The sequence below is a fragment of the Leuresthes tenuis genome, unplaced genomic scaffold (assembly GCF_036924035.1).
Source record: "Leuresthes tenuis unplaced genomic scaffold, fLeuTen1.0.hap1 SCAF_19, whole genome shotgun sequence".
NCBI classification, from domain to species: Eukaryota; Metazoa; Chordata; class Actinopteri; order Atheriniformes; family Atherinopsidae; genus Leuresthes; species Leuresthes tenuis.
This window is the reverse complement of record NW_027325373.1, coordinates 14,946,771-14,965,774: the sequence shown is the minus strand read 5'-3', so window position 1 is coordinate 14,965,774 and position 19,004 is coordinate 14,946,771. Positions and strand designations below refer to the sequence as shown.

Sequence of the window (19,004 nt, the reverse complement as noted above, 5' to 3'; positions counted from 1 at the left end):
AGTTTGGGAATCTGGCCATTCTTTTGGTATAGCTTCCCCAAATTCCAAACAGACTCATGCACCTTTTGTGGCTTTGTTTTACTAAATAGATTGATGGTTATTTTGTCCAGTGGCAGATGTTAAGCAGAGTCAATTTTTTTCGAGCGACGGATTGTCAGAGTGACTGAAATGACGTGACAATCTATTTATTGGCAAAAGTTTGGGTTGTTGGTTAGATTGAAGGTTAAAACATCATATAGAGCTCTGGGAAAATGAGATAGGCTTTTTTTTTTTGTTTGTTTTGCAAGTTGACAATTGCTTTGTTGAGAGAAAAAAAAACATTTGACAGGATATTGATTAAATCCCAAGAAAGGAAACTTTGTGTGAAATAAGCTTTGCAGCAAACTTGAACATAGCTTACCCAAAAATAATATTGGACCTAAAAGAAAGAAACTTGTGACATGACTAATCTTTTCCCCCCCGGTCAGACAAAGTTGAATTAGTTTTTAGCCAGAAAGGTTCTTTCATGTGTGTTTTTTGTAGTGTGAGACTGAGTTTTTTTTTCCTTTATTTTCTTTTATTTCTTTCTAAATGATTTGTTTAGTTTGTTTTCTAATTTGCAGATATCACTAGTTGGGTATTCATTCGTTTTGGGGCTTTGTTGTTGTTTTCTGTTACATTTTGGAACACTCAGTTTTCTGTTCAGCAGTAAAACCTCTCAGTGATAAGAAGAGATCTGACATGTTTTTATGCCATCTCTTCTGTCCTGCACCTGAGCCCCGTCTCTTTTGCTCATCTCTCAGCGTGAAACATAACTGCGGTCAAGTTTAAGGAGAATAATTGTAATTATAACAACTCTTTATGTAACTTATCTCTACCTCCAGAGACATCACCTACAGCATCCTGTTTGAAGCAGTGACCACGTTACTGGTTCTCTTCTCCTATCAGCTCTTCCATAAAGACATCCTCCGGGATGGATTAATCTACCAGCACGTCATGAAGGGACGATGGTGAGGAAATACATACATTAATACTACCCCACGGTAGTATTAAGATTGCTATTTGCTTTATCCTAAATGATTAAACCAAGCCAGTCAGCTTGAAAGTAAGGATACATTATGTTGCCCCGGGAAGTGGGTCAACCACAATCTGCCTGTGATGTTCTCTTTCATTTTAACACAATGTCCAGTCAGTTTGGATCTTCTCCAGTCAGTTGTGATGTCATCAGATCCACTCTGATACTTTAAGCATTTTTGTGTGCTTTTGGACAAAGTCATCATGTTCCAGACAGTGTCTTCGTGTGTCTCCATTCAGCTTGTACTAAAAGGAAATAGATACAAACTCAACCCTCTACAGTCTTTGTCTCCACTCTTATCTTGCAGTCTATGATCATGTTGCAAATAAGCAAGTTCACGATAAGAGCCATAAATAATAAAAATAATGTGCTGATGACCCATAAAATGATCACAATATTAAAGTCTAAGCATTATATAGCTCACTCCATCATTCTTTGAAATATGGAGAAACATATACTATTTGGTTTAATTACCAGCTGATTTCTGTACAATGTGTTTCATAGAAGTTTAGTCATAGAAGTTTAGACAGAGGATAGAGATAATTGTCATTTTTTTTATCGTATAGAAGAGCCAGATGGGAGCACTTTGAAATAATTGCCATTGAATAGAAACTGAGCCTTTGTTGCTGTTATTGACAAGACATGTGGGAGTCTATTCTCTGATTATTTTACTAGTTAGTCTGTCAGCAAAAGGAGAGAAAAAACTGATGTTAGATATGGATGCATGTGAACCAAGAACTGGATCTTAGTCGCAGTGTTATGTACGAGCTTTGCGTTTTATTGCACGATAAAGCAAGGAAAGCATCGGGGAGTGATTGCAGCTTTAGGGCCCTCTTTGTAGATTTTGCATCTGCATGCAGCACAGTTGCAGGTCAGCTGTGGAGATATGTGAAGCTCTGTTCCCTCTTCTTTCTTTCTCGCTCCCCCAGTTTGTGTTTGACCAGTCGGCTGGTGAAGACCCTGCTCTACAACTTCATCCGGCAGGAGAAGTGTCCCCCTCCTGCAACCCACATTTTTGAGCCCAAAGCTGAGGGTGGCCTGCTTTATGGCCTGGCGTCTGGGGTGGCAAGTACGAACGCACACATCCACACACAAACAAACTAAATGAAAAGAACATCTATGAAGCACAAGGACAATCCCTCTCAGCCCAATCCAGACAGTTACTTACAGTCCAGGTACTGATTGTGATCTAAAAACCTGTGAAACAAAGTAGTTTCTCCAGTACTTAAGATAGCTTGTCACATTAATGGCCTTGGTGTACGCTGGGTTGGATAGCAGCTTTTTCAAAAAGAATACAATTTCTTTTCTAAATTGGTTCTTTTGAATAATGTTTTGGACTCATTCTGACACAAAACTACAAAATATGTTTTTTTAATAAGATCTCTCACATCCATTGAATCAAAATTAAACAATTCTTTCTATTAAAAATATCCACAAAAACTAAAAGGCTGATTATTGATAATTAGCTTACGACAAATGGGCGCCACAGTGTAAACAAAATAGTCTTTTTTCCAATTGAGAGTGCGAGCCATGCTAACAGCTGTGACCGTGTGGACGAGAATGATGAGTCAGACATGAACGGAGCTCGTTGTATATTTCAGACTGGTAAAGTGCCCTGTTTGTGTGTGTGTGTGTTGAATACATGTTTGTTTGAGTGTGAGAATAGGGCAGGGTTTCCCCCACAGATAAATGCTCTTTGTTGGTTGTTGGTGGCAGATTCCTATCAGTGAGCAATCACCATTCAACCCAGCCTGTCTGTCTGTGGCCAGTGATCGGCTGGATGAGTTATGGTGCCCTGTCCTGTTCTGTAATCCCCTAGAGCCTGTCTGTCTGCAGCCGCCTCCCTTATACACACACACACAGACCAACAAAGACACAAGCTCTCTTATACTCAGAGCTCAGAAACAACACTTGTTTTCTTTCTCTGTCTCTCCTTCTCCAGTGCATATAGACATAAAAGATTAGCAGAATGCACAGCAAATGGGTGTTGTACCATAGTAAAAGTAAATGCCAGATGACTTTCTTAAGCTCTGCAGTATTAGCAGATGTTCAACTGGTATGTTGGGACTATCAAAGGTGTTATAAATACTTCTGGAGTGCCTGTGCCAAATGTAAAGGCAATTACTGTGATAGTTATTCAGACAGTATACTCAAAACCACCTCTTTTGTGTGAAAATATGAAAATAACTAGCCAGAACACCATGTCCAGTTGATATCTGTGCAGCATCAAAGTGGATAAATAGACCCTTGAAATGTTGTTGACTTATGTAATCTAAGTCATTGCATATACAGTCTGCATTTACAAGGATGCATTTCTGTTGGGATTTCCTGCAGTACAGACTTTAAAATCAGTCTAATGATGTAGCGTTAACAACAATTATATTAGCGGTTTTGAGAGATTTAACTTCAGATCATTTCATTCATGTACTTGGTTATTTATTTACTGATTTATTCTTTTTTTGTTGCAGAGAAATACATGGAAGCCAGTGTAACTGAAAGAGTATAAAGTGTAGCTCTTGGCTTTATCGTTTATCCTGAATTTGACACGGTCAAAGCAAATATGATGGTCTTTATTAAATAGTGTCTGATTAAAATGTGGAACACACCCATGTCGGTGAAATACAAAATCACATTTGCCTTTTTTACTTTGATCATAGAGCAGCCTGTTTTTTCCCCCGCAACCAAGGCGAAGCAGTTCTTGATTTCCCTTGGTGTTTCAATATCTGAGGGATAAGATGTCTCTTCTTGTCTTCCTGTCAAACATTCTGCTGTCTGTGATTGAGCAAGCGTCTGCAGGGGAGATTATCACCCAGACTGGCAACTCGGAACTTTTTGGCCTCCTCTTCTTTTCTTCATCTCTATTCCTAATGCACCGTAAGCCTTATTCCGATACGGAAACCGCACTTTATTCCATCCTTTCCTGTGCCAAACTTTATCTTGTTTTCTTTAAATCTGATGCCATTTGCTGTTGTACAAGCATAAGAAAGTATAACTGAGGCACGAGTTGTTTCATCCACTGAAGTATTACTTTGATTAGTTGAAAGTTTGGAAATAACCAGATTGATTACGCTTCATCCATAAGGGACTCGCATGTCTGCATCAAATTCCCAAGGCACTCCATCATCGGTGGTAGCAGCATTTCACTGGAAATGTTTTGACAACCTTTCGAGCCAGCAGACATTTCAGTCTGGACCAAAAAGGTGATTCAGTCAGTATTACTATCCCTAGATTAGTGCTGCTGGCGTGTCTGAGTAGGTTCCCACAGAGGTATAGAACTGCCTCAAACACATAAAGGTCATTCCTGAACAAACCCTCTGTCCCATATTGCTCTCACATAATAATCACTTAACGACAGATCTGCAAACATATCAACATGCCAGTGTGTTAAATCATTGTTAGTCAGCTCATACTGTGAATTTCGGTATCTTTTTTATTTTGATAACCATTAAAAACTAAGTTTGTTAAATGCTAATATGTCATATATTTATGTTAGAAGCCTTTTGGATTGGATTTGGATAAAAGCCCTATCAGAATATTTTCTTATTTCTGTTGGAAGAGTGTGTTTGTTTATCGTCTGCACAGCATGTTGCGCCACTTGTGTTTTTGGATGATCGTCAGAACTCTGGGATATGTGTATGTGTGTGTTGATGTGCATGCTTGGCCAAAGCTTTGGCCTAAAGCCCCGATGTTCTGGTTAATTTACAGTTATGCAAGTAAAGAATTAGCACATTGTGTCTGTCTGTGTTCGCGAGCATAGCGTGTCTCGTTATCAGCTGCAACTCCGTGCAATCATTTCCAGCCCTGGCATTTCACAGAGGTGTAGTCTCTTTTGAAAGAAACGCTACATGTGTTTTCATCCGGCCTGTTGTCGTGTTTGTTGGCTTTGAACTGCAGCACCAGAAAACAGGTGCTGCATTCCTCAATTCTGCATTCCTGGGTTTGTGTCCACTTAATTTAAAGTGAAAAAAGGACCTGCTGTAACATTGTCAAAGGTAACTGGGGCAATATTGATCCAATCCTCTGTTTACTAGTGTGATCATGACTGAATCATTAAATTTACCACCTGAGTGTGTGTGTGGGTATATATTGGATGGTGTGATGTTCGATAAGAGGTTTGGGGTCTTGGTGAGTGAATGTCATCAAGCAGATTTGGATTTGGTGGAGTGAAAGATGCGTGGACTCTAAAAAGCAGCTGCAAGGGAAAATGCTTTTCAAGGTGCAGATGTTTTGCCTGTCTCATAGCAGAAATCCTTCAATGTACCCAAATTCTGGAGTCCAGTGTACCAGCCTCTGTGTCAGCATGTGACCTTCTCTTTTCATCACTTTCCTCTTCCTCCTCATCATGTCCTCCTCCTCTTTTTCCACCGGGCAGCTAGCCAGGGCCGGAGCAGCCTAAGCATTGTAGCATTATTGGGTTTATTTGGTGGGCAAGCAGACAGGCAGAGGGAACCGAGCCAGACTGATAACAAATGGCACCCACAAAGGTAAAATAGAGCTCTGTGTGTGTGTGTGTGTGTGACAGTGTGTGAGAGTGCAGGAAATGTGCCTGCCAGACTGGGCTCCCTGACACTGTCGAGCCAGTCACTGTGGTGCCAGTGATGTGATGAACAGAGTTCAGTCACAGCTCACGCCATATCTAGTCTTTTCTCACTTCTGTTTCTAACCAGTTGAGAGAAAGACGATCATCACGTTAGTCCAGAGAGAGACAGACTGCACATAATGTCATTTCTCTCTGTTTTTTTTTGTTTTTTAAAAAGCACTTTGTTGATATCCTCTCACCCACATATAAACAAATTCCCATTCTTCCTAACTGGAATCGCATACAAACTAAAATGACCTCAAATGCTACTGTAACTCCTTGCTGGCAATTTGTGGATTTATGTATAAACCCACATATAAACCTAAAGGGAGAACCCGGATAAAATGTGTTTTAAAAACTCTTATTTCATCTTGTGTACTTGTTAAAGAGATTATTTAGTTTTTAACCAATCATAAGCTTGTCCTTCCTTCTGTTTTCTTCCTTTCCAAAGAAAAGACGTGACCTGTCGTGTTCTTCTTTAGTTCATTTAATTTAATCAATGATTAAATTTAGGATCAAATTAATAGCAATCTCCAGGGTAGTATTAACACTAGTAGTTGGATGCTCGTGTGCATAAAGCCTATCGCCCCTTTTAATGTTTAAACTAATCTCCTATATCATTGCTTCGGGTTTAATAAGTTAATAAAAAATGACACAGGAGGGATCTGGACAGCTCATAAATATGCTTCCATCAAGCAGAAAATGTGTCAATTCACCCAGAGCTGTGTTCTGCTTCTCCAGCGTTCACCTCTAGATGGCAACAAATCGCCTTGGCTTCTCCTCAAATTCAGTAGCTTGATCAGTGGAGACCTACAACACACTCGCACTGCCTCCCACTAGTGCTCGGTCGTGCATTCTGTGTGGCTAGACGTGCAGGAGCCAGAGACTGTATTCTGTGTACCTTGGTGTTCATGTTTCTCGCGCTTCTTGTAATGCTTGAAAGCCCGAGCTCTTCAGTTGCTCTGTAAGAAATTGTCTCATCTGTCTCTCACCCCCACACAAAAAAAAAAAAAAAACTTAGCCCACTTCATTTGACTTGTGGTTCCAGTTTCTCTTTGTACTGTGGCGCCGTCTATGTTGTTTCAAATTTCAGGTGCTGCAAAGCATTGTGTGCGACTCCATTGTGCTCACTCTGGCTGTGATTAAATCAGTCTGAGAGCTCAGACTTGTTTGCAGTTAATTTTCCATTGAATTGTTAATCAGTTGCAAAGCTTAAGAGCTGTCACTTTTGTTGTAACCTAAGTGCTTTCTATAAAAAAGGTTGACTATACAACATTACTGCTCATTTTCGCCGATTCCCACTCAGATCCACTGAAGACCAACCAAGAGAAGGTGTGCTTATTCAAAGGCACACAAAGGTGCATAAGTGACAGTTACTGATATTCTTTTGATGGCATTGTGCTGAATGATACTGAGAAGTAACGCCTCCCTTCGTCTGCACATGGCTGCATAGTGAGTTTTAGCTCATCATTTATCTGTCTGGCGTACAACTTCACTGTTTTGGTTCACGCTCACTGCTCACAGCATCGTTTTCAGCTCCAAAGGGAGCTGTTTTTAGCAAAAAAATATCTCTTAAAAAAAAACCCTACGTACACATGCTGTTCTGCCAAAAACACAGACAGTTTATGGCTAAGTACTGAGCAAAGCAGAGCGTATAGCTGCTCAAGCCACAGATTTCCTCAGGCGGTTGCAGACAAGAAGCAGTGACCAACAAGGGTAAATACTGAATTGACATTTGTCAGGTGGGAAAAGACGAGACTCCAGATGAATGTTTATGTTGCCCCAAAAATGTTGGACATATAAAGGCATTGACACACAAGTGCATTATGTAAACTTTAGGAAGTTCGGATACAGTTTCCCCCTCCAAAAAAGAAAGTAGTACCATTGGCGATCTGTGGGATGTGGGTCAGGGCACTGGTGGGACTGTTCTAAAAGGTTAATTCTCTACTGCCAAAACGGTTTTTCATCTGGTGCCTGGCAATGGTTTCCACCCTTAGTACTCTCTGTGTGCAGTTCTTCTTGGCTCACGCCACAACAAATTTGAAACATCAAATCCTTGAAGATTGAATTCAGTCTTGTCTGAGAATGCCACACCTTACAGTTAATCTTAGCTGCTTCGGCATGCTCGTGAGTTGTTTCCACGGCACCTCTCACGGGCAGCATCCATAATTATTGATCCTGCTTTAAATGGCCCATGAATTGAGTTGTATCTGGTAATTTGTTGCCACAGTGAAGCAAAAATAACAAAATGCAGACCACTGAGGAGTCTGAAAAGGCCATAACCTTGCCGAAGCCAGTTACGGTTCTGATCATTGATATGCCAGCAATGCTAAGTATGAGGCCAATTGTGGGGAAAGAAATGTTGATCTTTTTAACCATAGGTGATAACTCATGTGTCCTACTTTTTAAAACCAGACATAGTCATATGCATGTAATCGTGCTGGATATGTATTTTTGTAGCTTATCCTCAGGAAGAACTTTTATAGTCTAACACTTGTCTTTGTAAACTGGAGGAAATGACAGAGTAACGCTTTAAACTTTGCATGTCAGCTCGCTCTGGACCATTTCAACGCATTAATCTTTTAAGTAAAATCGAGAGAGCGCTCCAGATTGTGGAGCGGCTAGTTTGAGGACTAGATTGCCAGCAGAAGCTAACTTGGTCGCGGTCCTCTTGAAGTGCCAGTGACGAGCCGAGTCAGTGATGTTCTGGTTAGATGCCTGAATTAAACTGAGTAGTCGGCATCGCGTTTCTTACCGCCGGCCTCTCAGGTACCAGCGCCACCTTATCGGTAGCCAGATCAGTCGCTGGCTTCAGCAGGGATAAAACCTCCACCGACTTCTCAGTACTCTATATTTGTGTACCGTTTACTATTATTCAGAAATTCACTTTCACGTTCTTGACTGTAAAATTGATTGAGAGTGGTCCTCCTTGTGCTTTGTTCTTTCCAGTGAGATTTCCTCCACTGCCTTTGACATTTTTGTTGTTGACTTTAATTGACCACTTTTCCATTATGATTTATAGTTTATGCCTACAGTGAATTACCCTGCTGTATAAGAACGTAATGGCACCATTGATGTCTTTAGTGTTGCTTATCGCAGGTTTAAATGAAATGCAGTTATTCAAATAAGAAAACACCAAAGTCATGGAAAGAGAAATTAAAGTTCTTTGGGTGTGTTATTATATTTTTTTTTTTTATCTTTGCACTACTTGCATCTCACTCTCCCTGCAGGTGGTCTTTGGAGTGTCTTTACATTGGGTGGAGCTGGCAGCAAAGCTGCGATAGACCAGGAACAGAACCCCTTACCTTTATCCAGTCAGAGTCTTCTGTTGCTGCTGGTACTGGCCAATCTGACAGATGGGCCTGAGTGGCCCAACCCTTACCGCCAGGCTATCACTTGTTTCAGAAACACACAAGGTAATAAATGTACACAAGAAATACTGTTTATTTTTTTTTTTAAATGTATCCATTGTACATATTTGAGACAGTTGTCTGAATGTCTAACATGTGCCAGAGGACGCTGAAGCAATGTTAGGGATAATTCAGACAATATTTACCCTTCTCCGTGTAGACACATCGTCCCTGCCTGCGGAGCAACCTCACACTTTCCAGATCAATTTCAACAGTCTGTACACAGCTCTGTGTGAGCAGCAGCGCTCTGACCAAGCCACGCTACTACTGTACACCCTGCTACACCAGAATGCCAACATGAGGACGTACATGCTGTCAAGAACTGACATGGACAATCTGGTGGGTGAGAAAGGCATGAAGTGACACTGATCTAATTATTTTTGGTGCAATCTTATATTTTCTGCAAAGGGGAAGTAAAAATGTCCACCAAAAAATCCATCTAAGTGTGAGACGGGTTATGTTTACTAAAACTCATTATACAGTCCCCCCCCCAAACACACATGGGTATGGCCATGAAATTGTTTGATCCAGGACCAACGTCACGGTTCGGTAAACAGACCAAGATGTTTGCAGTGGCAGCTGGTGCTTTTCTGTACATGTGAGACGGTGCCAGTTTTTCCTTAAAGTAGAATGTGTATGAAGGCATTTAGTGAATGAAAATCAATCTCTGGAGGTACATATGGAAGTGGTAGACTCACAAATGAAGCTCTTTTACACCGCTTGGTCTTATTGGATGAGACGCGTAAGTGGCAACACCAACCAAATTACCTGAAACAAAAATCCACAGTGACTTTATGGCAGCCTGTTGACTTGCAGAAAACCAAGTTTGAATCTTTAGCACGATGAAATTCTCCTGTTTGACCCGTCTGTGCCAGCCCCCCTATTCATACCTTCTATAAAATACCATTATCAACAGATCTAGACTGAGCTTATTGAATTTGGGGGCTGCTAATGAGTCGAGCTTCTTTCTCTGCTGAACAGTAAAGCACCACTGCACGACAGCATAATGAGCTTACACTGCTACTGTGCATATGCATTGCTCACCATGCTTTGGCTCTAGTCTGAGCAGTAAATCTTTTGGACGCTGTTGTCATTAGCTCATCACTTTTGCCATCTGCTGCAGTCATTTCCATATATAGATTCATACAAAAAAAAAAAAAAAAAGGCTTTTTGGAATGTGTTTAGATTCTGCTTCGCTGAGTAGATATTTAGCTCTGCTGTGGCATTCATTGTAGAATTTTAGATTCCATTCGTCTGTTGTTTGCATGTGCCCCCTATCAGGCTGTGCTGTTTGGAATAACTGGTTAAGGAGAGTCAATGAGTTGAGGTAAAGAAATGTACCTGCCATCTGTTGGCCTGTAACTAATTTTACTGCTCAAAGACAATTATTGGACATACTTCATCAGTACATTTACATGGGTCATGTTTTTGGTGATGACATTTGTAGTCAAATGGCTCTATATGAATAAATCATTTGATCATCCGACAAACTAACACATAAAAAATGAACGAGCACAATAACAGAGTTAAACCGACACGTATACTGAGCTCTTTCTCCTGCTCTCTCATTCTTTCTCTTAGGTGTTGCCCATCCTCGAGATCCTTTACCATGTAGAGGACAGAAACTCTCATCATGTCTACATGGCCCTCATTATTCTCCTCATCCTTACAGAGGATGATGCCTTCAACCGCTCCATCCATGAGGTGGTAGGTAGCTCACCTTTTATAGCACATGTCACACCTCAGCTCCTGTCAGGAAAACCATTCATCATTTGCAGTCTCGGGGATTATAGTCAGCCGCTCCTGACGCTTTCGGCAGGAACGTGTCATCCCTGTCCGTCTTTCGCTCTCACAGGTCTTGAAGAACATCACATGGTACACGGAGAGGTCATTGACAGAGATTTCACTCGGCAGTTTGCTCATCCTGGTGGTCATCCGCACCATCCAGTTCAACATGACACGGACAAGAGTAAAATGAACACGCATTCAGGCACACATTTCATGCACCAAATTAGTGATTCGATTCTTCAGGAATATCCTTGTTCAACGTTCATTATTGTGTGTTTGTTTTGTGTTCATCCTCAGGATAAGTACCTACACACCAACTGTCTCGCTGCACTTGCCAACATGTCAGCCCAGTTTCGATGCCTCCACCAGTACGCTGCCCAGCGCATCATCAGGTAAGGACACGGGTGTAAAAACAAATGTAGCAGAACAGAGAACAATGGGTTATTTTAAGTATAGGCTCTGTTCTTCTTTCAGATCATTTTTGATGCAAACTATCCCAGCAGTTTGAATGCCAAAGTTTAAAGTCTATTTTCAACTGAGTGCATTGCCTCTTGTTCACATCACTCAGCCAGCCTGACTCTTAACAAGTGACGTGTTTTCTGACATTGCTGTTATATGGCTGGGTATTTCAACTTTTTCAGCTGCTGCTTTATAAGCGTCAGAACTCGGGACAATTGTCTGTGAAGCTATAAAACAGACAAGATTTGGGGGGGGGAAGGATTGAGCTTCTAATACACACTTAAACACCCTCATTAATGTGAATATTTATCATTTAAGTTACCTGACAGAGGCTGCAAAGCTTTTATAGAGCTGTGTGCATGTGCAGATAAGAACATTACATAACATGAAAGAAATTGGGGGAAGGGTTTGACTCATGAGGAGACGGAGGAAGAGAACAAGGTCCAACTCACACACACACACACACACACACAAAGAGACATCAAGTCATTCATGCCTGTTTGTTAGCTCCAGGCCAACGGGAAGGAATGTTTCCTTCCCTGAAGACGTGCGCACATTCATGCACATTCAAGGATCCTCTTATCTCACTGCCTGTGTCTCTCTTCATATCTGTGACTCTGGTGTTTTGAGTCGGAGAAGAACACTGTCTGTGAATGTGAACATTTTAGTCCGGTAGTGATGTTGGGCAACTGACTCCATGTCTGATGATAATGATAATGATGATGACTGCGATGGCTCGGGCTGGGCTAAACTAGCTGGCTGGCTGCAAGATAAAGGGAATTTCCTGCCAGGAATTTCCAAATGTCGGCCAGGCTGCGCTGAACTCTGCTCCATAATTGACTCTCAGAGAGAATTGTAGCTGCTGCTGTTTATTTACAGGCAGCAGCGGGTTGATTTACTGTCCCCACCATGACCACACATCTTCCTTATTATTTTATGTCCATCCTTGCCGTCCAGCATTATGCTGTTTCTCTCCTGCACTGCGACAAGCTCATTCACTCTGAAGTCTGTGGACTCAGCAGACATGATGCAGGTCACCGTAGGTTAGTAGCTAATGATTATGTTTGCCAATTATTTCGATAAATGAATCAATTCATTGTTTTGGTTCCCTTTTGGAGTATTCAGTTTGAATTTTCATTTTCTCAGTGTGGACAAAATGTTTTATTTCCCATCTATCAAACAACAAAAGAATTGACTGATTGCATTCACTCGCACAGTTGTTCAAATAAATCCACTTTTTAAATTTAATCCCTCAGGAAGTTATTAAAGAGTCCAAATGACTCATTCTCAGGATCATAATTTTATTCTGGGATCCATTCAAATAGCTTAATATGCTTCAAATAAGCCTTTTTTTCCCCATAATATACATTGCCGCTCCATTCTCCATCTTCGGTCTGAAAAACTCAAACTCAAACTTAGCTCATGTGTTTTTAAGGTCCACCTTCCACAAGGTCTGGTCCGCTCTGATTGGTCAGAGCTAGCAGGTGCTCATTCTTTGTTTGAGGCACATCTGACTAGCCACCAAACAGCCATTACATCGAGTTGTGGATAAGTAGTAAGATGAAAAATCTGGACAGCGCATCAGGTGGAACAGAAGCACGGGGTGTTCAGTGGAAGAAAATAAATCCCTTTTGCGTGGATTTTTGAAACTGTGCAAATCTTTTATGTGCACATAAAAGGGGAAAAAGAACATTCAGAAGCGCATAATAGTATATATTTCCTTTAACAATGACTTATTGTTAATTGGAAAGAGCTTATGTGTTGCTGTGGATAAATGTGTCTGCTAAAATAAATGAAAATAAGATGTAAAAGTTGGCGTTGTCAATGAGAAACAGAGATGAAGGATTGATGGAAACATAATTTGCTGCATCGACCATCTGCTTTAAGTATATCATCCAAGCCCTGCTGCAACTTCCTGTGCACAACTCTGCACTATCTCTTGACTATTTTCGGTGAAAGATAATTAAGCAACTTTGGACTGTTTTGCATTTCCAGAAATGATTATATTTCAGAAGTTATCTCAAAGCTTGATTAACCTTAAAATAGAGACACAGCTTGCCGCAATAAAATGTTGCAAGCCTTCAAAAAACTAAAGAGCTATGTAAAAATTGCACAGTGCATCTGGATAAGGGAATCCACTAGTCTGGTGTACAAAGAGCACCTTCACATCTTGAGTATGTCTACTTGAACCATGTCTGTCATTACTTAAGTTTCATAACAGATTTTAGGATCATTGTGGGCCGTGTCCATCACTGCCTCAATTTAACTGACAGATAGGACAGGGCCAGCTACTCACACTGCATATTGGGAGTTAAAATCCCAGGTGGACCTTGGTTGGTGGTCTCTCATGTGAAAGGGAGGACACAAATGATAACATAGAACAACAGTTCCTTGAGTATTTGAGGCTGAAAGAGCTTTTGACATTTGATCTGAAGATGACAGGTAGACCTCCACATAGCTGCTCTGATACCTTTAGATAAAGACTGCTACAGGCTTTTTTGTGTGCTAGCGCGAGTATGTGTGTTTCCAGTGCTGATAGATGGACATGTATAGCTCGAAAAGGGATTATCAGAGCTCTCTTTGTGTACCTGAGCTCCTCCAACCCTTTGCACTCATTGTATTTTATGTATTCAGTTTTGTTCTTCTTTATTAACACACAAATCAAAGATCTGTTCCCCCGTGGGCAAACGAGGAGAGTCATAGGCATTAAAGCAAATCTTCTTTAGCGAAATGTGCCTCTTCTTAGGTGCCTGATGCGACCGAACATGTGAGTCAGTCTGCTGTGACGTGAATGCTGCATTAATGGTGATGTGTGCACTGACCCACTCTGTTGCTACAACCCAAGGTCACACAGGCAGTCTGGCTTGATGTTTGTAGCCATAATGCAGCATCACACACGCACAGCAGAACAAGTCAGACTAAAACGAGGAGCACACACTTGTTCAAATACTGGGGGGGAAAAAAGATCATTCAAAAAAAGGGAGTTGCAATCAGAATTTGGCATAAATTACTCATAATCTGTAGTACTTTAACTTGTGATTTTTAAGATGATCTCATGCACATTTCATGATTAGTTTGTTATTTCAAGACTCATTTGTATTCATTATTTCTTAAAGCTTCATTTAGAAATCAAAACAGGCCTGGCTTTAATATTCTTCTTTATTCAGTTGAGATGCATTTTGTAAAGGTCTCCTCAGTATTTTTGGCAGATTAATTACAACATAAATGGTGTGCTGTAATCCATACAACAGTGCCACTGTAGTGGCAGCCTTTTGCTGCAGTTCTGTTCATTTTGCATCCATCTGTGTGACTTCATGAGATTTTCTGCAGATCTTTTTTTTGTTTGTTTGTTGTTTTTTTTTAAGACTTTTCCAAACCCAAACCCAAATGAGTTGCATATGAGATGTCACAGATGTAGGGCAGTAACAAAAAAGAGAGAGATTGGAGGAGGAAGTTTAACCAGTTTTTTTTTACCTTGACTGTCATTGGGGAAAGTTGGGAAATCATTGACGAGTCAAATGGACAATCTTGGAGCACTGACAGAGACATAGTGGGAATATCAGGAATGCGATAATATATGTTTCAGCAAAATGTAGCTGCAGGATGATATTCTGAACCCCACCTCCTCTCTGTTAGGCTTTCAGACTATATGAGCACATAGAGACTTCAGACAGAGCGGCAAGAGTAAAAGTAGAGGTATTGCAGAGCTTGTTTAAAACATGTTGTACAATTCTGGACATGCACCCTGGATATTAAACTTTTGGCTATGAGTTTCTGTCCATTTTGTTTACCAAGAAAATTCCTTTGTGTTCTTTATTTTGCTAACTACTTTATTTATTATCCACTGCTGCTACCAATGTGCATGTGATGTCATCAGCTCAGATGTTACCAGGCTGCTTCTTATAACAAATTACAGCTGCAGCAAAGTGGCATTAGTAAAGTATTTTTCAACTCTATTCAATAGCAACTAAGTACTTGGGTTCTTTGGTCTCCAGTAATGCGTATCCTTCATCTGTCGCCCAAGTCCTCATTCTTCTCCTTCTTTCTGTATCTCCCCTGCAGTTTATTTGCTTTGCTTTCCAAAAAGCACAACAAGGTTTTGGAGCAGGCAACACAGTCTCTAAGAGGCAGACAGGGAGACAACACAGCCTTGCCAGACTATGTGAGTAAAACACAAACACACACTTGCTCTTAATCTGCACTAAGTTTATTAATAGTTGCCAAGATATGTCTGCGTGGATAAGGGGCAGGAATTTGACATGGGTATTTGGGACAGTTCAGTAAGTGTGAGGTTACGTGCCTTTACATCTGAAGCAGGTCTTCCAGTAGATCAACATTTTACCTAAAAGAAAGAGTTCACATTTGAGTAATGGTCCTGTTTGCCTTCTTGATAAGAGTAAGCTGTAAAGACATTAGTCGATCAACATATAAAGCTTTACCCATCAGCCAAGTAGCAAGGGCATGTCTCCAGATGTGTTACACATTTGTGATTAGGACGTTCTGGCGGAGACTTTTTGAACTCATCACCAGTTGCTGGCAGCAAGATTAGCTTATGATTATCACAGGATTTATTTCAAGCCTTTCATTTATCATGGGACTTTTTTTTTTTAAATCAATTCCACAGTTCTGTTCAGCATTCTTGATGAGAGTGAAATCAGAATTAATAGGTGAGGAAGCATCATCAAGTTAAACGTATTTATTTGTTCCCAGGCAGGCATCATATTCCACTCTCTTACAGCTCATGAATCTGCACTTGGTTATAGTGAATAGCTCAGAGCTTAACAAAGACATCTTTCTTGAGGGATGAAAATATTCAAATAGAATAAGAAATTGGATATAAAGCTAAATGTGAATATCGCAGCAAATTAACGATACATTAATCTTAGGTGAACATTTCCCTGCCAGGTCCAGGTCTGAAAGAGTAATACACATGTATTGTATTGTATCTCGTCTCGATGTGTGGTTTTTTTTTTTGTTTGTTTTTATGCTGTTTCTTTTGGACTTCTAAGGGAAAACTTGGCCCTTTCACAGACATTTTCACTAGAACTTTGTAATTCTCTGGAAAAAGATGAAACACTAGGACATGCCCTTAAACCAGACCTTTGTTCTTATTCTGTCATCTGTTCCTATTTATCATAAAACCTCACATATCTAACAGTTAAACGGAATTTAAGAATTGATTAGAATTCTTAATGAAGCGTGGCCTAAGGTGTGATCAGCATTGCATGCAGACAGAAGTCAACATCCTCAGCTGCACTGAGCGGAAAGCAGTGAATTGTACATTATTTTACTTGAATTAGTCTTGCTGTTTGTGTATTCAATGTATTCTTGTATTTTGGTTAGATTGTCTGATTCTTTAAAGATCCTAAGTGTCACTGAATGTTAGTACTTATTCTTTCTCTGAGATAACTGACTTGCCTGGATACTTTAGACCTTCCTAGAAATGTGAGATTTGGCTGACGGTCAACAAGAGTTGACCTTCAAGAGTTTCCTCTTAGAGATCAACATCTTAGATGAGAACGACAGCTCACTCGAGTCACAGGTTAAAGAGGAAGAATGAATCCATATAGCAAATTATTACTCATTTCCAAGTAATATGAAATGCCCTCTACTAGTTACATATGCATGACTGCATTTACTGATGCAAATATTTTAAACCGTTTATACAATGCAGAATATGTCCTTAAACTGTATTGGCTGACTTTTATTTTTCCTTAGGTTTTTCCATTATATAAATCTAGAATTGACTTTTTCCATTTTCACTCGAGTGTTTTTACACGTTAAAAGAAAGCTGTGATATTTCACGTTATGAGCTTCAGAGATCCAGGCATTTGTCGTCTTTGGATGAATTCAATCTACTTCCTGTTCCTTTAACATTTTGCTAAATAAGTGGCATTAGTGCTTAGAGTAAGCCAGAATATTTCATTTTGACATTTTAAAACCACTTGCAAATCTAAGTTATTGTTTCATCCTCAGCTATCACTAATAAAGTACTTAACTGAGAAATAACTGGGACATTCTGTTGACTGTTAACAAATATGACTGTATGTACCCCTACCTTAAGGTTTGTCTGTCCACCTCTCTGTCTGGCTGTCTCATTTAATTTGCATGTTCTTAGTTAAATGTGTGTTTACATGTATCTGTTTGGAGGAAGCCTTCCCAGATGCCTTTAGGTGTTGGGGAAATATGAGTGCATGTGAATGCTCCTTCATCCATGTAGTGTCTGTACAAACAGACATCTCTATACACACTTAAGCACACACTCAAAAAAACATAAAATGCAATTATCTAGCTTTGTTTTTATGCCCTAACTCCTTCAGGGCTTATTTTAATTATCTGCTTTATTTACATGCAAGCGTAATTGCACATTATACATGCCTGAAAATAGAAAAAATATATATATAAAAAACACACGGTATGATTGACTTTTCTCTGTGAAAGATATCATTCCAGCCAGCTCTTCCCACGGGAGAGAGAGAGAAAAGGCAAATACATGCACAAGGAGTAGCAGGTCAAAGTGTAGGGTCACCCATACAACAGCGCCCCTGCGTTTGTCAGACATTCAGTGTGTTGCTCAAGGGCATGTGGCAAATTTTCGGCATATTTCATGGGAATTGTGCAAGGGTTTTCTTTTCCTTGAAAAGTGTCTGACATCCAGTCTGGGTCACAGACTTTCAAGACAGTGCTTATAAACTCTTCTGATATAGCTGTTATTCTTCAGCTTAGACTACACTAACCCTATGTGACATTGGTTCCCATGTCTACTATCCACATCTAGAGGCCACAAGTTTTATTGACAAATTTTGATGAAAGGGGACATACGGTGTTGTTTGCTCTCGGCTCTTGTGGACACACACACGCGCACACACAAATATATATAAATTGTGTTTAAATATGTCTTGGATGCTGGATGAGTTTTGAATGGAACAACTAGCTTTATCCATATGTCAGGTTGCACACATCTCAGTAATGTTGTCGGAGTTTGAATGTTTCTGTCTAGTGTCGATTCTCATTGATGATCTTTTACATTATTTGCTCTTGTTAATCAAGCTAATTGAGCCTCAGCCTGTGTAAATTGCTATTGTATCGACTACACTAGAGGTTTTATATTACAGCTCATGTTAGTTGCTCCATCTGAGCTCCTTTTTTTTTTTCTTTCCCATTTTTCCAGTAGATGTAGGTTGCAGGGGTGAAATAGAAATAACAAAGGTTTGATTGCAGAGATTTAAGCTTGATGGGATCATCTGTTAAATCTGCATACATATGTTTCTGCAGCGTGGCCATGTGCCCTGAACCATAGCTACACAGTAGCCTGATGTGCACCTTCCCAGAATTACAACCACATGCTGTCCCGTCTAGTTCACTTGTTACGCAATGTATTGCTTTGTTCAACGTTAATGCCTCTGTGAGACTACATTATAACTTCATCCTTCTTGCTCATAAGGCAAACACAGTTACCAGTATTTTGCCCTGAGTAGGCTTGTTTTCATAAGGCTGTGTACAGACTCAGTTGGTTCAGTGATTACACACATTTCACTTAACAAGGCAGTTGCATTCTAGGAATATTCTTGAGGTCACCATCACAAGAGAATCCATCTTGCCATCATTTTAAGCTATCCACCTCTATCCAAACCATTCAGCATTTAGTTCAAAGTATTGATGTTCTTTAATGAGATAGTATAAAGTTGAAAACTAATACAAGGACAAGTCGCTC

General features: G+C 40.2%; 1 protein-coding gene across 1 annotated transcript in view; it reads left to right on the top strand.

Moving 5' to 3' along the window:
- dym (dymeclin) overlaps positions 1-19,004 on the top strand; it is a 48,706-nt gene that overhangs the window by 6,197 nt on the left and 23,505 nt on the right. The window contains exons 7-14 of the mRNA XM_072371727.1: positions 864-989; positions 1,984-2,123; positions 8,864-9,049; positions 9,204-9,382; positions 10,625-10,750; positions 10,899-11,012; positions 11,129-11,223; positions 15,353-15,452. Coding sequence (XP_072227828.1) covers positions 864-989; positions 1,984-2,123; positions 8,864-9,049; positions 9,204-9,382; positions 10,625-10,750; positions 10,899-11,012; positions 11,129-11,223; positions 15,353-15,452 — 1,066 coding nt within the window. The remainder of the gene's footprint in view (positions 1-863; positions 990-1,983; positions 2,124-8,863; positions 9,050-9,203; positions 9,383-10,624; positions 10,751-10,898; positions 11,013-11,128; positions 11,224-15,352; positions 15,453-19,004) is intronic.